The 19,004-nt window shown below is 38.7% G+C and overlaps 2 protein-coding genes across 2 annotated transcripts in view; one reads left to right on the top strand and one right to left on the bottom strand.

Annotated features, from left to right (window-relative positions):
• Window positions 1-576, bottom strand: part of LOC306752260 (F-BAR and double SH3 domains protein 2-like) — a gene marked incomplete at both ends in the record, with an annotated part of 34,217 nt that extends 33,641 nt beyond the window's left edge. The window contains one exon of the mRNA XM_079236011.1: window positions 556-576. Within this exon, the coding sequence (XP_079092137.1) occupies window positions 556-576 (21 nt within the window). The remainder of the gene's footprint in view (window positions 1-555) is intronic.
• A 2,057-nt stretch (window positions 577-2,633) lies between these two features.
• On the top strand, window positions 2,634-18,222 carry foxred1 (FAD-dependent oxidoreductase domain containing 1; the record flags this gene model as incomplete). The annotated part of the gene is made up of 11 exons (XM_079237788.1): window positions 2,634-2,778; window positions 3,209-3,429; window positions 3,911-4,021; window positions 4,846-4,964; window positions 5,055-5,149; window positions 6,197-6,298; window positions 7,941-8,017; window positions 10,033-10,193; window positions 12,766-12,895; window positions 12,976-13,080; window positions 16,903-18,222. 11 exons carry the CDS (start codon window positions 2,634-2,636, stop codon window positions 17,155-17,157), a joined length of 1,521 nt encoding a protein of 506 aa, XP_079093914.1. The 3' UTR covers window positions 17,158-18,222.
• Window positions 18,223-19,004: the final 782 nt, after the last annotated feature.

Genomic DNA, 19,004 nt, shown 5'->3' on the forward strand with positions numbered 1-19,004 from the left:
TCCACTCTCAAAATCGGCGCAGGACAAGGAAGGCAAACTGCATGTCATTCGGGTAAAATCTTAACTTCTGTTTCGCGTGCTGTCGCCATAATCTTGCACCACAGTGCGAACCAAACTTGATATTTACTTGAACTTAAGGGGATGCTCGGCGACTCATTTGTGCGCCGATGTAACGCAACACCTCCGTAATGTCGATTCTTAAAATATGCGTTTTCCAAGCCACTGCTGGAAAAGGCGTTACAGTTGTCATATTTGGAATGCGTTTAGGCAGGAACCGTTTCTCTCCATTCGAGAGGGAACGGGGCTATTATCCCTAAAAATAAAAAAGTGGCACATGGGACTTCTTTTTTGTTTAGTTTTTTTACAAGCGTTTCTTCCTTCGTTGCTATTTAAAGAAACAGCGGAAGCACGTTAAACGTGCACGGCAAACTAGTTATCATCTGCAGGATTAAAAAAAGGTAAGTTTTGTGGTATATACCAGCCGAGCAGCAACAAAGCGGAATATTTTTCTTCCATTAAATATGCAGCACCTCGTCGACAACGTTACAAACTCACCTTTCTCGGTGGGGGTTGCATCCTTATTTCTTGACATAAAAACTAACCGAAAGTCGAAAGTTTGTCCGGTGAAAAGTTTGCGCGAGCGTTTCGAACAAATTGTAACGGGGAGAAGGGTGTTTCGGCCCGGGTCAGGCGGCCATGGCGAGTCCGGTAAGCGTTAAGTTGAGTCCCGTTGAAAACACTGTGGCCCCAGGGAAAAGATAACACGAGCGTCAAGCTGGCCGACGGAAGGGCCACACACCACTTCCTGCCGTATTTTCAAAAATAAAACTCGGTATGAAGCTGAACTGCTACTTCCGCTTTTTTTTTTAAAGATAGTTTGAGTAAACCTCAACTTATAAATTTGAGGCACATCAAAGAACAACTTTAAAAGTAATAGCACATTATAATACAGGTTATGTAATTCATACAAATGAAGTAATTATAATGTTTCTTTTGATTAAGTGAAGCACTTTTCGAATGTGCAATATAAATAAATCCTTGCCTAAATCATAATGGGCGGCCAGTGGCCACCTATTAATAGTTCAGTAAAAGAATAATATGAGAACAGACAAAAACAATGTATAAAACAATGAACAAAGTACATACTATTGAAAATGGTTTTGAAGTGTTTGGTTTATAGCTGACTAATCCATTCTTACAAACACGAGACATTGATACGTCTTCAGGTCTCACACTGTACTTATTATTAAATTTACCTCTCAGTGGCTTTGAAACGTCATAAATGATTGTTTCATATATTATGTAATTGTGAGAGATTACAATACTTAATTATAAAGTAGTACACAATTACGCTGCAACCCAAATGTGATTTATTGTCTCACTTTTAAAATGGTTTTACTCGATATGAAAGCAGCAAAGAAATGTATTCTGATAAAAGTCTGACTGGAAGTCTGGAATGAGCTGCTATCAAAAAACATGTGTAGTATAAAGAGGAAATATTGCCACATGTAATCAGCAATAAACGTATAGGAGACACACACACAAGACATCCATTAATTTGTTTGTGGTTTGCAAATTTGACAGTGGAACTTATTTTGAAGTGAATTAAATCTTCTCACCATAAATCCTCTTTGACAGTGAGCCCTCTAGTGGCTCTGTCCTCTCAAACGTCTGTGTGTCTGTCAGTCTGTGTCCCCAAGATGATTGTTTAATTGCCTACAACACACAGTCTATTTAGTTTACTTTAAACAACTTTTATTACAGGGTTAAAAATCGAACGAAAATGTTATTTGTTTGTCAAAACTTTCTTGACTTATTGTAGTGGCATTTCTTTCCCTCTTATTTTTGCATTAATTTATATGTGATGGAAAGAAACGCGACCCACAAACAGTTGCCCACATCTCATTAGTCCTTTGCGGTCACGTGACGAGCCCTTGCCTACGTCATGAACCAGGGTCACGCGTAAAGGAAGAGAATCAAGGGAACATAAAGTTTTCAAAATAAAATATTTTTTGCAGAATATTGCTTAATTTGTCTCATCTCCTGTTCAGATTCAACTTCCTCCCGTTACTCTTTTTGCCCAGGCCAGATATCAACAGACACGAGATGCAACAGTATGATTGTTTCTTCATAGATAATCAAGGCTCTATGTCTCCAAAATATCTCCTTTTTCTTTTATAAACATCCAATTACTTAGTTTCTCTCACAGTCACACGCTCCACTGTATTTTAATTACTCAGGGTTGTTCGAATGAACTAAACACAAAAAAGTAGCACAGCTAAAATAGCAGTCAGTCTTTAAATCAGTTGGTTGACTATCAGAAGATAAACTGCAACTACTTTAAGTTAACTTTTACCCCCCTTAGTATTAACATACCTGTAACAAGCTACAAACTGGAGGTTTAATTGGGGAAGCTATATACAAATGTGTGCTTTTATTTTTAAGGAAACCCCCGTCGAACCGGTGTTCCTCTTCCTCCTTGTGATTATTCCGACTTTAAATCTACCTCAGTGACAGCTTTCTTCGGACTGGATCCGTAAACACTTCAAGAGAAGACAGGTTTTCCCACATTGCAGCGGGTTTTGGTTTAGTTAGTTAGTCGACTGTCTTAAGTAGTCAGTCAGCTCGCAGCGATGTCCACGTGGCTCAGGCTGCACGTGAAGGTGCGGACGGCTCGCGGACTACTCGCCTCCGGACGACACGCATGGTTGTGTGGACATGTTCCGTTGGGTCAGAGCCTGAGTACAGGCACACCTCTCCGGAATGACTTCTTTAAAGGTGTGGTGAGGAGGGGGAGGGGCATTTAAATAAGTAAACGTCAAAAGATGCAAGCCAAGCTTTTAGGCATTCTCAAATTATTTTAATTATGTGTTTATCCACATGTGTGCAACATCTGAAACTCCTCGTTGACTTGTTAGACCTCTCTTTACTATTCGGCATGCATATTATATTTAATGCGACACTACACGTAAACGTTTACAGCTGTCCCCACTGCTCCTTTACGCCAACGTTACAGTAGATGCTCCACGTATATGGGAAGTTATATCAAAGTGTTTTCACACTATACGAATCGCTATGCTGCTGAATGCATGCCGAATTAAAGAGTGGTAACTAAGGTTTCAGAATATATCTTAAGTTGCATGGTGCGAGTCCAAAATCTGCCAAAATGTTGACCAAGTAGAATAAAGTTTGCGCTTTTGTGCCTCAGACCTGGAGACAGAGTTTGCGGCGATGAGGAAGAAGGCGTCGGACGCGCTGCCGGGGAGCAGCTGGAGTCCCCTGGAGGTGAACCCGGCCCTTCCGCCGGAGAGGGCCGACATTGTGATCGTCGGAGGCGGCGTGGTGGGCTGGTCCATCGCCTACTGGCTTAAGCAGAAGGAGAGGGTCCGAGGAGGGGTGAAGGTGATCGTAGTGGAGAAGGACCTCACGGTGAGAACCATTGGTTAAAAGAAGAAGACACTATACATGCACGAGCACACATCCTGCAGGGCATCAAACAGTAATCAGGCCATTATCTGTGTCACCTGTGTTCTTACTCTATTTATGCATGTGCTGTTATTGCGCCACCTTGTGGTTAAATCCAAACAATCAGCAAAAGCAAAAAAAATCATGCGTTGAAATAAAAAATACAAGTTAGACTCAGAAGAAAACACATCAGTTTGTGTGTGTAGAATGTTAAATTTATATGTTCACTTCCTCAGTGCAACTGTCCACTAATGGTGAATCTTTCTATCTATTAAACGAACATTTTTCCGAGAACCTTTTTTAGTCTTGTATAATTTGGCATCATTGACTGCAGAAGAAGAAGAACAGATGAATATAGGAACCAGACGATTGATTATATACAGACAGGATCCCTGTGTCCTAGAATACATAACTTATTGACTGCTTCCTTCATGGTTCTCCCCAGTACTCCCAGGCCTCCAGCGTTCTGTCTGCTGGGGGGATCCGACAGCAGTTCTCTCTGCCCGAGAACATCCACCTCTCACTGGTGTCCGCGGACTTCATGAGGAACATCAACGTGGGTCACGCTCGGTGCCGTTTGGGCCTCTCGGCTCCTAAATGTGACGCGTGAATATTTGAGCTGAGGTCTGACCGACTTGTGCGATTGCTGAATCAAACAGTCAATCATTTAAACTTTATTTGTTGAGGCACTTTTCAACTCAGAGCGCTTCCGACGACAGTGAAAACAGAAAAGATAAAATGATTTAACAATTTAATTAATTAAATGACAAAAACTACTTTTATAAAATAACATTATAAATAACAATATATCAACATATTTCCACTTAAATACAATAAATAAAAAAACTATAAAATACAATGATATTTCAATTTAATCACAATAAAATAAATTATATATATAATAACAATAGATCAACATATTTCCACTTAAATAAAAAATACAATAACATTTCAACTTGAATACAATAAATAAGTCAGGAATAAAATAACAAAATTGAATAGAAGTTAAACTTGAATACAATAAAATAAGTGATGAATAGAATAACATATTTCAACTTAAATTCGATCAAATAAATGATAACGAAACTAGTAGATCAAAATATTTCCACTTAAATACAATAACGTTTCAATTTAAATACAATAAATAAGTCCGGAATAAAATAACAAAATAGAATAGAAGTTCAACTTAAATACAATGATATGAATGAAATAACAATGGAACAACATATTTCAGCTTGAATAAAATAATGTAAAACGCAAAATAAAACTTTACTAATGTTTTAAATACTTCTATAAACCTTTGAGGTGCATCTGTGTGTGTCTGCTGTATGTTTTGTGACGTATTCTGCCGCTAAATAAATTACCTCTGTGTCGTCGCAGGAACACCTCGGCGTGTTGAATGAAGACCCAGTGGACCTCCAGTTCAACCAGTCAGGGTACCTCTTTCTGGCCAGTGAGGAGGCGGCTCACATCATGGAAAAGAACTACAGCACCCAGAGGTTCTTCCTTCAGTACAGAGACTCTCGATGGACGTTCTGACGCTGGCTTCAGGGTTTATCATCCGTCAATGAACCGCTTTGTAATCGCAGGTCCGCCGGAGCCAAAGTGTCCCTCCTCTCTCCCACACAACTGAAGCAGAAGTTCCCGTGGATAAACACAGACGGCGTGGCGCTCGCCTCATACGGTGAGAGAAAACACACAGGGGCACGTTTAATTGCTCCTTGAGTGTTTTGAGAACCAGTTCCACCCTAGGGTACCTTATTAGGGTACCCGAGAGTTCTACAGCTCATATGACCTTGATATGAATACCAGACCCTATTGTACTTGATCTCTAATGAATCCGCAACTCCTTGCCTTTTAAATATTGTTCGGTGTCTTCCCATCAACCCACAGAGTAATACTTTAGAAAGATTATGACCTAAAGCATCTAAATCTGCAATAATAATCACAATAAACACAAGCATTGACATGTTAGGAAGCATATTCAGTCCAAAAAACGTTTTTTCGGTTCAGAAATTGAAAAATGACCTACTTTGACCTGAATCTTGCTCGTACCATGACAAATAGCATATCTGAATATTAAGTATAATTATTCAAACTTAACGATCTTTAAAAAAACAAGTAAAACCACACGCATCTTCTCACAAGGGTTACAGTACTTTAGAAATTTAAATTAATTAAATCAACCCTGTGGATGAGGAGATATCACAGTTTTAGTTTTGAAAAAACACAATTCTCATTTTCGGGAGAAGAGAAAAAAGTGGCAACATTCATATATCTGCTGATTAGGGGTCAGACTTACTATTCAGACTTTAAAAACACCTGAGAAATGAGAGAAAAAAGTCATGTCGTGGAAATTGATTTCAATAATTCCTTCTTTTTTTTTTTTTCTCCATCAGCTGAGAAGGAACTAGTTTACCGGTCGGAGGTGCTGGCGAGTTATGCTCAAGATCGTATCATTGTTTAACGGTTGAATACTGTGAAATCGGTTCGCATGTTTAGTTCAGTTGCTAAAAGTTGACTCGCTCGTTTGGCCTCCAAAAAGGCGTGAACTCCCAAAAAGTTTTTTTGGCCTCGCCTGTTTTTAACACGGCGACTAAAATACATTCCCGAAAACATTTACAATCTGGTCACGCAGAAACAGAATACAGAAGCCATTTTGCTCATTGCTGTAACTCATTTACACTTTATTCATTTTGCACTTTATGTGTGTGTGTGTGTGTCTTCCCAGGGCTGGAGAACGAGGGCTGGTTTGATCCCTGGACTCTGCTGAACGCCTTCAGGAGGAAGGCCATCTCCATGGGGGTCATTCAGTGCTGCGGAGAAGTCACAGGTTTGTTATTGTTGCCCGCTGACAGCCCGATGTACCTGATTGTTTTACACCTCGAGGCTTCGTTTTCTTAGATTCAGTTAAAGAATCACTTTATTATTATTTAATACACACACAGGACCAACATGTTGAATAGAATGGTACATGTTGTGTTTTAATGGCTGTAAAGCTGCTGCACAAAGACTCTGGTTCTACGTTCGTGTCACATTGGGAAATGTAATGTTGATGCGGTTTACAGCCAATTAGAGGACTCTGCTCCATTTCTCATTCTTTTAAATATTTTAAATAACGTTTCATCAGTGGTGTTATTTTGCAAAAGCATCTAAAATTTTAAGTTTCATTTGTGAATAATATCTATATGAGCTATATTAACATGTCAAATGATTAACAACTCGTATATTTATAATATAAAAACAAAAGAGTGAAATAATAGAAATTTGCCTGCAACGGTAACAACAATTAAAGAAATTGTATTGTATCGTATAAGTATAATTTAATACCACGTTGACAAGTGAAAACATAGAAGATGCATGGAAAGTTATTGCAAATGCCAACTTAGTTACCGGTACACACACATTTCTTTATACATAAAGAAAACGTTTTTTTTTTTAACTCAAATGTAGGTTAAAACTAGCAGATTCGGTACATATTGTTAACTTATTATTATTATTATTATTATTATATCATGAATCAATATCTGGTACCAACTGTTAACCAACTTCAGACACTTCTGGAGTATTCCATGTCATAAAAAATGTGATAAATAGGAGAAAAGTGAAATTTCTTTACTAATTTCTTCTTTTTTTTTCACATAAAAATCAGCATTAAAGTCATTTGAATTCGACCTATTTGATATGCAGTTTTAAATCTTACAATTTAATATCGACAACTGACAGAAATGTTTGTAGTCTTCCCTCTTGGACACACGTTGAGCCTTCTTTAGGTGGAAACTTTCCGCAGGAATTAAAAGGAAATGGCAGGAATTAAATGGAAAAGTAGATCTTATTTGCTAAGGCTGTGTTAAAAATATAATTTGTGGATGTAAACAAACCTTTTACCAAATCGTAAGCAGACGTAATTGTTTAATTTGTCAATAAATGAAAATTGGAGCTGATAGTGCTGCTGATTCAAGATATTTTTTTACTCCGTACAATGAAAAATCTTTTTTGCTCAGTCCTCCTTCCACAGAGAATTACAATAAATTTAAGGTTGAAATTAGAATTAAAATAACGTTGCTATAAATGCGAAAAGTATAAGAAAATATATAAAATAAGGCACAGAAATATGAGAACAGTATTGCACAATCAGTATCAATGTATAAAGTGCACAATGCATGAATGACATGCATGTTGTAAAGATCTCCGAGGCAAATTTTAATTCGTGATTTTGGGCTATACAAAATAAACTGAATTGAACAATTAAAGTAAACGTGCATACATAAGTATGCACATATATACCCAGTATTTTATGTGTATTTTCCCCGCGGAATAAGTTAAAATGTACGTTTCTATATTGAAATTGTACAAAAGAAATTCCAGACCCTTTGCAACCGCAGTCTCGTTTCCTTCACGTCCGAGTGAATGTTTCTTTAAACGGCCGACCGACTGTCTGATGGCTGAAGTCAATGTTTCTATTCCTTCCACAGATTTTAAATACACAACCAACCGAATTATGTCCGCCGATGGCGATGAAATGGATCTCAGGAGGATCAAATCTGTCAAAGTGAGTGAGCGTCATCATGTTTTTTAAGTTAATATATGAAAGTATTCGTAGAGCAAAACCGTGGATTTGCTTTAAAAACTCAGTCGATCAAGTTGTTTTTTAAAACCACAATCTGTCTAGAAAAAGAGACCAAAACTTGGGTTAATTAGTACGAGGAATAACAACTAAATCAAAGTAAGTCATGTTTTTTTTTTTTTTATGCTTTTAAAGTTTTGTATACATCTAGAATGCGAGTAAACGTAGACCCACAATTTCAGAAATATTTGTTTTATGGAAGCTGCCTTTGTCACGATTGAAAGAAAGAAGTAATAGCAGTTGCTGTCATTCTTTTTTCCCCATAAATATTGGCTTTTTCTAAAGGGACTCTGGTGCTCAGAAACACTACCACTTTTGTCCACAGAGGCCGTCAGAATCAACAAAAAACTAAAGTTCCTCGTATTAACGTGAACGCGTTTATTGGTTGTAGGTAAATGTAGATATTATAGTTGGTGAGTAAGCATTCATGAGATGGGCTCCCTTAATTAAAATGTTGGCTGGCAAGGTAGAACATTTAAGAGCCCCTTAAATAACTTGCGGTTTATATGGTCGAATAAAAGACAGATTAATGTCTTAAACTGAAGAGAAAAAAAAGGTATAAATCCGGTGTAGTTTTGTTTGGGTTAATGTGTGCCTTATTTTATATGTTTTCTTATACTATTAGCATTTATAGCAATGTTTTTTTTTTTTTTTATTCTTAATTTTAATTCTAATTTTTTCTCTATGGCATACTGTAAACCACCTTTTTGGACCTTACACTGCCTCTTTAATTTTTTTAAATTAAAAACAATGTATATAATGTCACCAGATATGTCTGTCTCCAATCAAATGAGGGCCCAAAGTGGGTGTGACCTTTTCTCTTGGGGTGATGCCTTTTCAGGCTGCCAAGCTGCATGGGACACAGTGCCACAAATCAGTGAGATGAATTTTGTTTTTATTTTTATTTTGCACAATTCAAACAAAAAATCATGACAGAAAATGAATATCACATTGCAGGAAGAGACAAAAAGCCAACTGGTCTTATTTGAAGCCTCCACCTATATAATATTTATATCTAACTTTTTAACCTGTTTTAAATTGAAATAACTTCATAACAAAAATGTTTACATGTGCATGACTATGTCAAGAAGTATCTTTGATAGTTTAAATACTTGGTGTTAATATTTCTTTCCTAAAATTGTGTTTTTTGGTTCGTTGCCTCAGGGCAACACTGTGCCGTTAGACCACTTTTGCTTTACTAACTACTGATATTGACAGGTAATGGACACAGGAACACACACACACTGAACACAATCACACACACACACACACACACAAGCGCGCACACACTAAACACAAGCACACACGCACACTGAACACAAGCACACACAATCACACAAACGCACACAGTGAACACAAGCACACACACACTGAGCACACATGCGCACACTGAACACACACACTGAACACACACACTGAACACACGCGCACACTGAACACACACACACTGAACACACAGGCGCACATATTTTGTATGTGGATTTTGTACATACAGTGTTGGTAATTTAATTTCTTTGTTTGATATTTTCTAATTGTCATTGTTTGGATTTTCAAAATTAACTCTTTCTAAATGCATACATTGCTTGTTGACTTATTCCACGTATTATATTTACGAGAAAACCTTGGTGTTTCAGTACCCTCGTAGCACAGTGTTGCCCTGAGGCAACAAACCCAAATCTAGTTGGGGGTCGGGGGGCATATATTTTATGATTGATATTGTATCAGGGAGCCCCAAGCTCCCCAAAAATGGGATGACATATTTTTTACCCCCCAAAATAAAAAGTTACGTTTATTGTAATTCTGTGTGGAAGGAGGACCGATCAAAATAGGTTTTTCATTGTACAGAGTAATTGTCTGTTATCTGTGTATATGACAATAATATCTTGAATCTTGATGGAGCGGCGTAGCGACATGGTGGCATAACGTCTCTCGTCGAGCAGGTGCAGATGCCCAACAGTCTGGAGTACCAGCCGGTGGAATGTGCCATCGTGGTGAATGCAGCTGGAGCCTTTTCTGCTCGACTGGCAGAGAAGCTGGGAATCGGCTCCGGGCCCAAAGACTCCGTCGCTGGAGTCCCGCTGCCCGTTGTGCCTCGCAAAAGGTCGGCTATTCACTGCCAAAAATATCAATTTTTTTGTATTTTTATTTTATTTTTAAGCCCAGCCTAATTGCTTCTTGTTTTCTTTGAAAAAGGCACCTCCAACCGCTCTTAAGCATTCTGACAGTTTTGAAAACTGACAAACTTTTAGAGACGTTCGGCTTCAAATTTAGTTTTTTTTACTTCTAAATTAGAGGTAATTGTGTAACAGTTGTTGCTCTTTTTAAACATGCAGGGTAACAATTGAGCGTTAAAGTCCTTCATTGCTTCCCTGAAATGTTATTAAGCCCGTCTGGTTTTGAATGTTGTGAGTTGATGTTTATGTTAAGTTTGGATGTTTTTTTTTTTTTGTGTTTGTATGAGGTACTTTTACGTAGTCCTACAGTAGATGGAGTAAAGCAATGTGTTACTGTGGACATATTTTAGACCCCTAAAAGAATCAATTTCAGTTTAAGTGAATGCTTTATTTAGGATATTTTCACCTCTTTACCTTTTGGTCAGAGAACTGAAGCTATTATCTTTGCCCTCTTCAAAGAAATCCAGACTCCATTCATTAAAAACAGTAATTTTACCTCTCAGAACACAGGTGTTGCTGGTCTACCGCTTCCTCGATTGGTTAGTTTGTGTTAATGTGCTACTTTGGTGAATCCAAACTAACTCTTTAAAACACAGAAGTTACACAATAACTGAGGCAGCTGAGAGGTAAAATTAGGTTTTTGTGGCCTTGAAGAGAGCGTCAAAGTGATTTGAAGTGAACAAAGGACAACAATAGAGACGTAGATCATTAGAACATGTCAGGCAGGTACAGTATATTGAAAAGGGTCCTTACTTGCAGAAACTGGCTTCAGCTTCTCTGTAAAAACTTCCTTAACTCCTCCGTCACGCTGCCTCAAGGGACTCTCGGCCGATACAAAAGCTTTAGAAGGAGCTTTTCCACCTAGACGAATAAAGAGCACTTCAATTTTTAACGATTTTCATGCCAAAATGAATAATGTTGCTGTGAAAAACATCACCAATGCTTAAATGACAAAGTACACTGGAGTATAAGAATATAGTGCATGTAAGATACATCTCTTTTATTTATTTTTATTTTTTTAACTTTTTTTTTTAATTTTTAAAAAACAGAACAATCAACAGAATGAAACAAAGAACAAAAAGAAAAACAATGTATAACTAAGGAGTGATCTGTTCTCGTTCTCATTCATTAATCCATGAAAACAAAATCAGGTCTATGGGGTGCCACGTATGCAACCCATTTTTTCCAATATCCCACATTCTTTTCCAGTTTGTGGTTGACAGATGCGGTTATCTTCTCCAGGTTGTAAATGTCCATTGTAATGTCCATCCATGTATTCAGAGTGGGGCTCTCTTGTGATAACCATTTCCTGAGTCTTTTTGCCTGCCACAAGCAGTACATTTATTAAATACTTGTCTCTTTTTGACAATGTGTCAGGTAAATATTCCAGATACATGGTCTTACTTTCTAGAGGTATCTCACCTTCAAACATGTTCTGTAGGGCGGTGTGTATCCCTCTCCAATAGTCTACGATAGCAGAGCAATCCCAGAAAATATGATAAAAGTCCTGTTTTTCTAGTAAGTGTTTCTCTTTAAGAGTTTCAAAACTTAGCAGTGTGCCTCCTTTCATTATTTTGCATATGGCTGTTATTCCTGTTGCTCTCCAATCCCTAAATCTAGTATCCAATTCATTCGGTGTGAAGTCGGAATCATACGCACACCATTTAAGTGTTACAAAATCTCCCTCTAATTTGTGTTCTCTTATAATGGTTTTCCATACTTCAAGAGTCCACTTCAACCATGGGTTATCAGTATTATTTATGTGACTTTGTAGGTTGCTATCAGCTAGGATTGCCTGTATGGGGGTGGAGGTTATTTTCTCTTCAATGTTTTTCCATTGAGCCTTATACGATGGGTTGCACCAGCATATTACAGCTCTCATCTGTGCCGCCAAATAATAATCCCTAAGAGACGGTAGGCCCATCCTCCTTTTTCTTTAGGTAGTTGTAAGGTTTTGAGATGGACCCTGGGTCTTTTACCTGTCCAAATATACCTAGATAACATCTTGTCCCATTCATGGAATTGTTTTTGCTTAATCTCTGTTGGCAGAGTTTGAAATAGAGTAGTCTGGGCAGTACATTCATTTTAATGGATTCAATCCTTGCAGTGAGACTTAGGAAAAGAGTTAAGTTCTATCTTGCTATGTCTTCCTTAATTTTTCTTATTAGTGGATCATAGTTATATTCTGCAAGTTTTGTAAGATCTTTTGTAATATCGATGCCCAGATATTTGAAGGATGTATAGGAGTATAGATTTTTGTAAAATGCTTCAAAGGCTTCCTGAATTTCACTTTTTATCCCTTTTGTTCTTGGATCCCTAATTCTGTGTATTGTGTTTTCTGCCATCTTCTTTTTCAATTTCCATGCTAGTGTTTTCATTGATTTGGATCCACTTTCATAGTGTCTCTGTTTCAAAAACATTAAGTTTCTCTTGATTTCTTGTGTAATCAAACTGTTAATTTCGTTTCTAATGCTTCTAATTTCTCTTTTATTTTTCAAGGTATGTGTATGTGGTCCACTGTCCTGACGGTCCGGGTCTGGACACTCCCTTTCTGATCGACTACTCTGGGGTTTACTTCAGGAGAGAAGGCTTAGGAGGGAACTACATCGCTGGGGCGTCGCCAGAGGAGGTTTGTTATCGTTCCAAGCTTTCTTTATATCTTCATTTGTTTTTATGATTAAGAATAAATAATTGTGTTTCCTTCCTCAGGGGGACGAGCCAGACACCAGCAACCTGGAGGTGGACCACCAGTTCTTTGAGGACAAGATTTGGCCCCACTTGGCTGCTCGCGTTCCAGCCTTCGAGAAGCTCAAGGTCGGGTTTACAGACGTCGATTTATTTATTTATTTATTTACATAAAGAGGTTTTATTTGTCTCTTTTGCTTGACAATCATGCTTTCAGTTTTCTAGTCCACTTCATTTAATTATACATTATTTATTATTAATTTTATTAATTATTCATAACAGTTATTTAATGGATTTTGAAAAATAAATTGTGAAGCCTAAAACTTTGCAGATAAGAGCAGAGTTTGGAGGGGACTTCCGGCATGAGACCGAAGCGAACGGTCGCATAAAGAACACCTCCCGGTCGGTCGGAGTTTATTCCCCAATTTAAATACGTGTGACTTTTCAAATTTGTGCTCAATAATAATAATAATAATGGAAGGGGAAAAACACAAGAAGAACAAGGGAAAGCCACATGGGAAAGTGGATAAAACTGATAAAACAACGACTGAAGGGGCCATCACGGACGAGCGTCGTGAGTGTCATGGCGGACGCAGCCAAAATACCGAGCTAACGCTAGCTGCGGTGGACATGGAAGGTAACATTACCACCATACGTGAAGACATAAAAAAACATGGCCACGGAGATGAAGTCTGAATTGGGTAACTTTCGAAACAAAATCAGAGAAGATTTGAAAGAGGCGCTAACTGACATTCGTAAGGAAATTCAACAGAAGTTGGGCGAAGTAGTAGCCGACCTCAAAGCTACAGCTGTCAGGGTGGGTGAAGCAGAGACGCGCATAGCCAACCTAGAAGAGTGGAACGTTGACTTCCAGGAGGTGCTGAGTAGCTCACTACAAACTCAGGAACGGTTACAGATGAAGCTTACGGACATGGAAGCACGCTCGAGGCCTAACAATCTTCGCATTTATGGCATCCCATAAATGCGAAGATTGTGAGGAAGAGGGGACATTGTGAGGAAGAGGGGACTGAGGGAGACAATATTCGGCAGTTTATTGAGAATGTCATTAAAAGAATTGGAGCCCCTCGCCGAAGCTGAACTTGGTATACAGAGATGCCATAGAGCGCTCGGCCCCAGGCCTCCCAATGATGCGCAGCCCAGGTCAGTGATTGCATACTTCCAGGAGTTTAAAACTAAAGAGCTGGTGTTACACTCTGCATGGAAGAAGAAGGAGATCCACCATATTGACGGGAGGATCTACTTCGACCACGACTACCCCGCTGAAACTTTGGCAAAGAAGAAGGAGTATGCGCAAATAAGGAGAATTCTTCGTGAAAAAGGAATACGATTCCAAACACCACCGCCAGCCAAGCTACGAGTCTTCTTCGATGGTGGGCCGATAATCTACGGGTGCGTGGCAGATGCGGCACGGGATTTAAAGGCCAGAGGAATCTCTGTCGAGTTGGAGAAGTCGGCTGATGAGTCTGGGATCCCAGAGAAGACAAGGAGGACCTGGCAGTGAGCAGGATCTACATCCAGCCGACAGACCCGCCAAGAGTGGATTAAGGAGAAGCTGCAAGGTTTTCACTGGCCAAAATAAAGAGACAGGGGGAACGGGAGGTAACAGACTGACACACGATTTTTCATATTAAACTGCAAAGAATCGGGTACGCAAGATTACTGCCCAGCTATGGAACATGAAAAGTAAAAAAAAACTAGGGTTTAAAAATACCTTTCATTCGTCCTATAAGAAAGGGAAAAGGAGAAGAGTAGCGATACTAATTTCTAACAGGGTGAACTTCCGACTGGTTTCTAAAGTCTGTGACAGTGAGGGCCGATATGTCTTTGTTAAAGGATATCTTGACCAGAAAGAAGTCACATTTGTCAATGTGTGTATCAAACCAGGGCAGGCCTCTGGTGTTCTATTATGTGGAGGAGATTGGAACATTCAGTTACAACCTAAACATGACTCCTCTAATACATTTAAGAGGCTAACTCCTAATGCTAGGATAACAAAAAAATTGTTGTTTGAGCTAGGAATGATCGATGTATGGAGGGACTTCCACCCAAAAGAAAAACAATTCACATTCTATTCAGCAAGTAAAGGTGTATACTCAAGAATTGACTTTTTTCTTTTTTACTTACAACTCAGACAGACACAGACTTAAATATTGTAGTATAGGGTCCAGAGACATATCTGATCACTCAGCAGTTTATTTAACTGTGCATCTGGATAACAAAAAGAAAAACACGCTGTGGCGACGTAATACAAGCATCTTGAATGACAAGACGTGCAAGGAATATGTGCAGAAGGAACTTAAAGATTATATGGACAATAACAATAATGGAGAAGTATCACCAAGTGTTTTGTGGGACGCTGCAAAAGCAGTGATCAGAGGAAGGCTCATAGCATTGACCGCACACAGAAAACGGGAAAGATATAAAAAGCTGTCTGATCTAGAAGAGAATCTTAAAGCTCTGGAGAGGGAACACATCGAAAGTAAGGAGCCTTATATTCTAAATCAAATAAGAAATGTCAGAAAAGAAATAAACAAACTATGTGAGGAAGAACTGGAGAAAAAAGCCAAATTTGCAAAGCAGAGATATTATGAGAATGGACCAAGGGCCCTGAAGTTTCTGGGATGGAGGTTAAGGAAACAACAAGCAGACGGCTCCATATATGAAATTAGGGACCCTGGAACTAAAAAAGTATGCCATAAATTAGAGGATATTGTCCCCCAGCAGTCTAGACCTATAGCAGCATATCTAGGGGCTGGACCAGGGCAAACCTGAGCCAGCCCTAACTATAAGCCTGAAACAGTCCTAACTATAAGAGCTATCAAAGAGGAAAGTCTTAAGTCTACTCTTAAATGAGGTGACCGTGCCTGCCCCCCGAACTGAAAGTGGAAGCTGATTCCACAGAAGATTGTTGGCGGAATCTGATTAGATATTTCATAACCCCCAAATTAAAATGTATACAAACAAGTGAGGTAGGAAGGGGTCTATGTTGGAGGAAATGTGAAGAACAGCTGGCAGATCATTTCCATATATTCTGGAGCTGCCCAGCCATACTGGCTGGTGGTAATGCAAGTAATACAAACTGTTTTTGGAGTTGGATTTGACTGTTCCTTTTCCACAGTTTATTTGGGCAATATCGCAGATCACCTATTGGTGCAAGACAAATATTTGCTAAAGATATTACTAGCAGCCAGCAAAAAAGCTGTAACACGAAAATGGCTGCAGGCCGAGCCTCCAACAGAGACTCACTGGACAGATATTGTAACTGATGTTCAAAATATGGAGAGAATGACTTTCTCGCTGAATCTACGGTTTGATACATTTTTGAAGTATTGGGAAAAATGGATTGTGTTTGTGACCTCACAGGATCATCACTGATCTGTTATTGGGTGAATTTACATTTATTTCCATCAGTGTACCATCAGCATGAATGTATAGGTGACCAACTTTTTGTTCCATGTATGTATGTTTGTCTCTTTTAAAAAATAAAGTATTAAAAAAAAAGAGTAGAGTTTGATCACATTTAGCTAATAAAATTGAAGAAAATGCATATTTTCTATCCGTTTCAGCCCTCTGTTGTCACTCAGCAAACAATTAAACAATATAATAATGTGTCAAAAATGGACAACTACGTAACTACATTACAGGTTGTATTAAAACACAGTATTCGATCACAGAAAGTTTGATCGCAGAGAACGTTTTCGGTCTCCCTCGCTTTTTAGTCAAACGTTCGGCGGCAAAGTAAAGAACAAAAACCTTCTAACGTCTGTAACTTTGTCTCTAATCACTGATTTAAAATATGGATACAGCCGATCTTACAGGTGTTCAGAAATATTTGTTTTATTGCAGCGTCTGTTTTTAATTTCCCAAATGAAAAAAAAAAAAAAAAATCTTAGTGTCTGAATCTCCTGCTCCTCCTCCCCTCCCCCTCAGGTGACGAGTGCGTGGGCCGGCTTCTACGACTACAACACCTTCGACCAGAACGGTATCATCGGGATGCACCCGCTCATCAACAACATGTACTTCGCCACCGGCTTCAGCGGCCACGGCCTGCAGCACTCGCCCGCGGTGGGCCGGTCCGTGGCCGAGCTGATCCTGGACGGGAACTTCACCACGCTGAACCTGAGCGGCCTCGGCTTCCAGCGTGTCCTCGCCCGGGAGCCCATGCTGGAGAGGAACATCGTGTAGCAAAGCTGGGATGCCTTCACGCCGCCGTTGCTGGGGGAGCAGGTCCAGGTCCAGGTCCAGGTGGTTAGAGTGGCACAACAAAACACACTTTAAAACTAAAAGACTTTCTGTCTCCTGTCGACAGTCAGTGGAGGAAGAAGTACTCTATTTCTAGTAAAAGTAGCAGTAACGCAGTGTATAAATACTCTGAATTCAGGACCTTTACTTGTATCTCCACAGACTGCGATTGTCAAACATTTTGAGAAATTGGCCAGCAAAGTGTACTTGTGTTTTTTTTACGTATAACTGCATAGTATCTTAATTATTCAAACTAAATGGGGATTCAAAATGACTGAGCCTCAAAATATACTTAAAAGTACCAACGGTTTAAATACTCATCATGCAGATTGGCCCATTTTAGAGTAAAAGTTGTTATATTATTCAATGAATTAATGTGTGAGCGTCACTATATACGACCAGGTACCTTTTTTAATCTATGATGATAATGTAAAGAATCAAAATGTAGTCATATTTCTGTCAAAATAAACCAGTAACTAAAGTTATGAAATCAAAGCAACAAAAAATAGAAATAGTCCAAGTATCTCTAAATTATACTCAAGTACAGTTCCCCTCAACAGTTGTTTGCCTAAACTTAGCCGGTGTGGCGTCAGATCATTTTATTAACTTTCTCAAATGACATAAAAATGTACATTTCCAATGGCTGTATTTTGTGGTTCTATTTGAGTTGTGTGTGTGTGTGACGTTGTCCACCAGATGGCGCCATTTCTGTGGGATTCTGATATCAAGTAACTCACGTGGAGCATCGCCCCACTTTTAGTTAGTCACATTTAAAAACTGTTAAAAGCTAAATTCTAATTTGTAAAGCAATGGCAGAGTGATTAATTTATGTAGAGAGAGAACAGAACAGGGCCTGAATAAAATAACCTTTTTAATAAACTGAAAATGTCACACGGTAATGAATAAATAGCGAGGATGAGCATTTTCTAACTAAATAATTAATCAAAGTCAGAGCAAAGGGGGAAAATAAGAAGCTCTTGTGGAACATGAGCAATAAAAAGCACCTAATTCCAGACACTTAAATTATTAATGCTGGTTAAAGACGAGATGAGCTCGGTATTAATGAGGTGCATGCATATTAAAGCGTGGTGTCTGTTGCTCTCAAAGGTTATTTACCCAATATTAACTTTGACAAGCTTAGTTTTATGAAGCTTGTTTAATATTTTAACTCCTCACTTATTAATTTGTCTCGTATATGGCAATGTAAGCTTTTCAATGCTCTCAGGTTCAACATTATTAGTATTAAGTGCTTTAAAGTAGGTTTTTGTAAAGAGTCATCTTAAAAAAAAGAAGTAAAACCACACGCCTCTTCTCACAAGGGTTACGATACTTTAGCAAATTAAATGAATTAATTTGGAACTGGATGAGGAGATTTAGTTTTGAAGAAACACAATTCTCATTTTCGGGGGTTGAGGAAAAAAGGGGTGTCGTGTTTACTGCGAACAACTTAGCCGAGATAAAAATGTACTAAAGAGAGAGAAGAGCGCGCAGATCCTCTTACGAGACAAACCAGGGGAAAGAACCGGTGTGCGGAAAACTAAAATAATAATTGTAAAGCATAAAGTTTTGAACCCACCACGCTCGACTGGTCTCTGCAGTTTGCAAAGTTTGAGATTGGGTCGTCTGTTGTTCCGTTAAAATGTCTTGCATCTGTAAAATTGTTTAAAGTGCATTGTATTTTCCAACATTATCGTATGTTTAATGTAAAATCTTAATCTGAAAAGTAACCACGGCTCTAGTGGTGTAAAAAGTACAAGATTTCCCTCTGAAGTGCAGTATAAAGTACAAAA

Source organism: Taurulus bubalis (genome assembly GCF_910589615.1).
Source record: "Taurulus bubalis genome assembly, chromosome: 2".
Lineage (NCBI taxonomy): Eukaryota > Metazoa > Chordata > Actinopteri > Perciformes > Cottidae > Taurulus > Taurulus bubalis.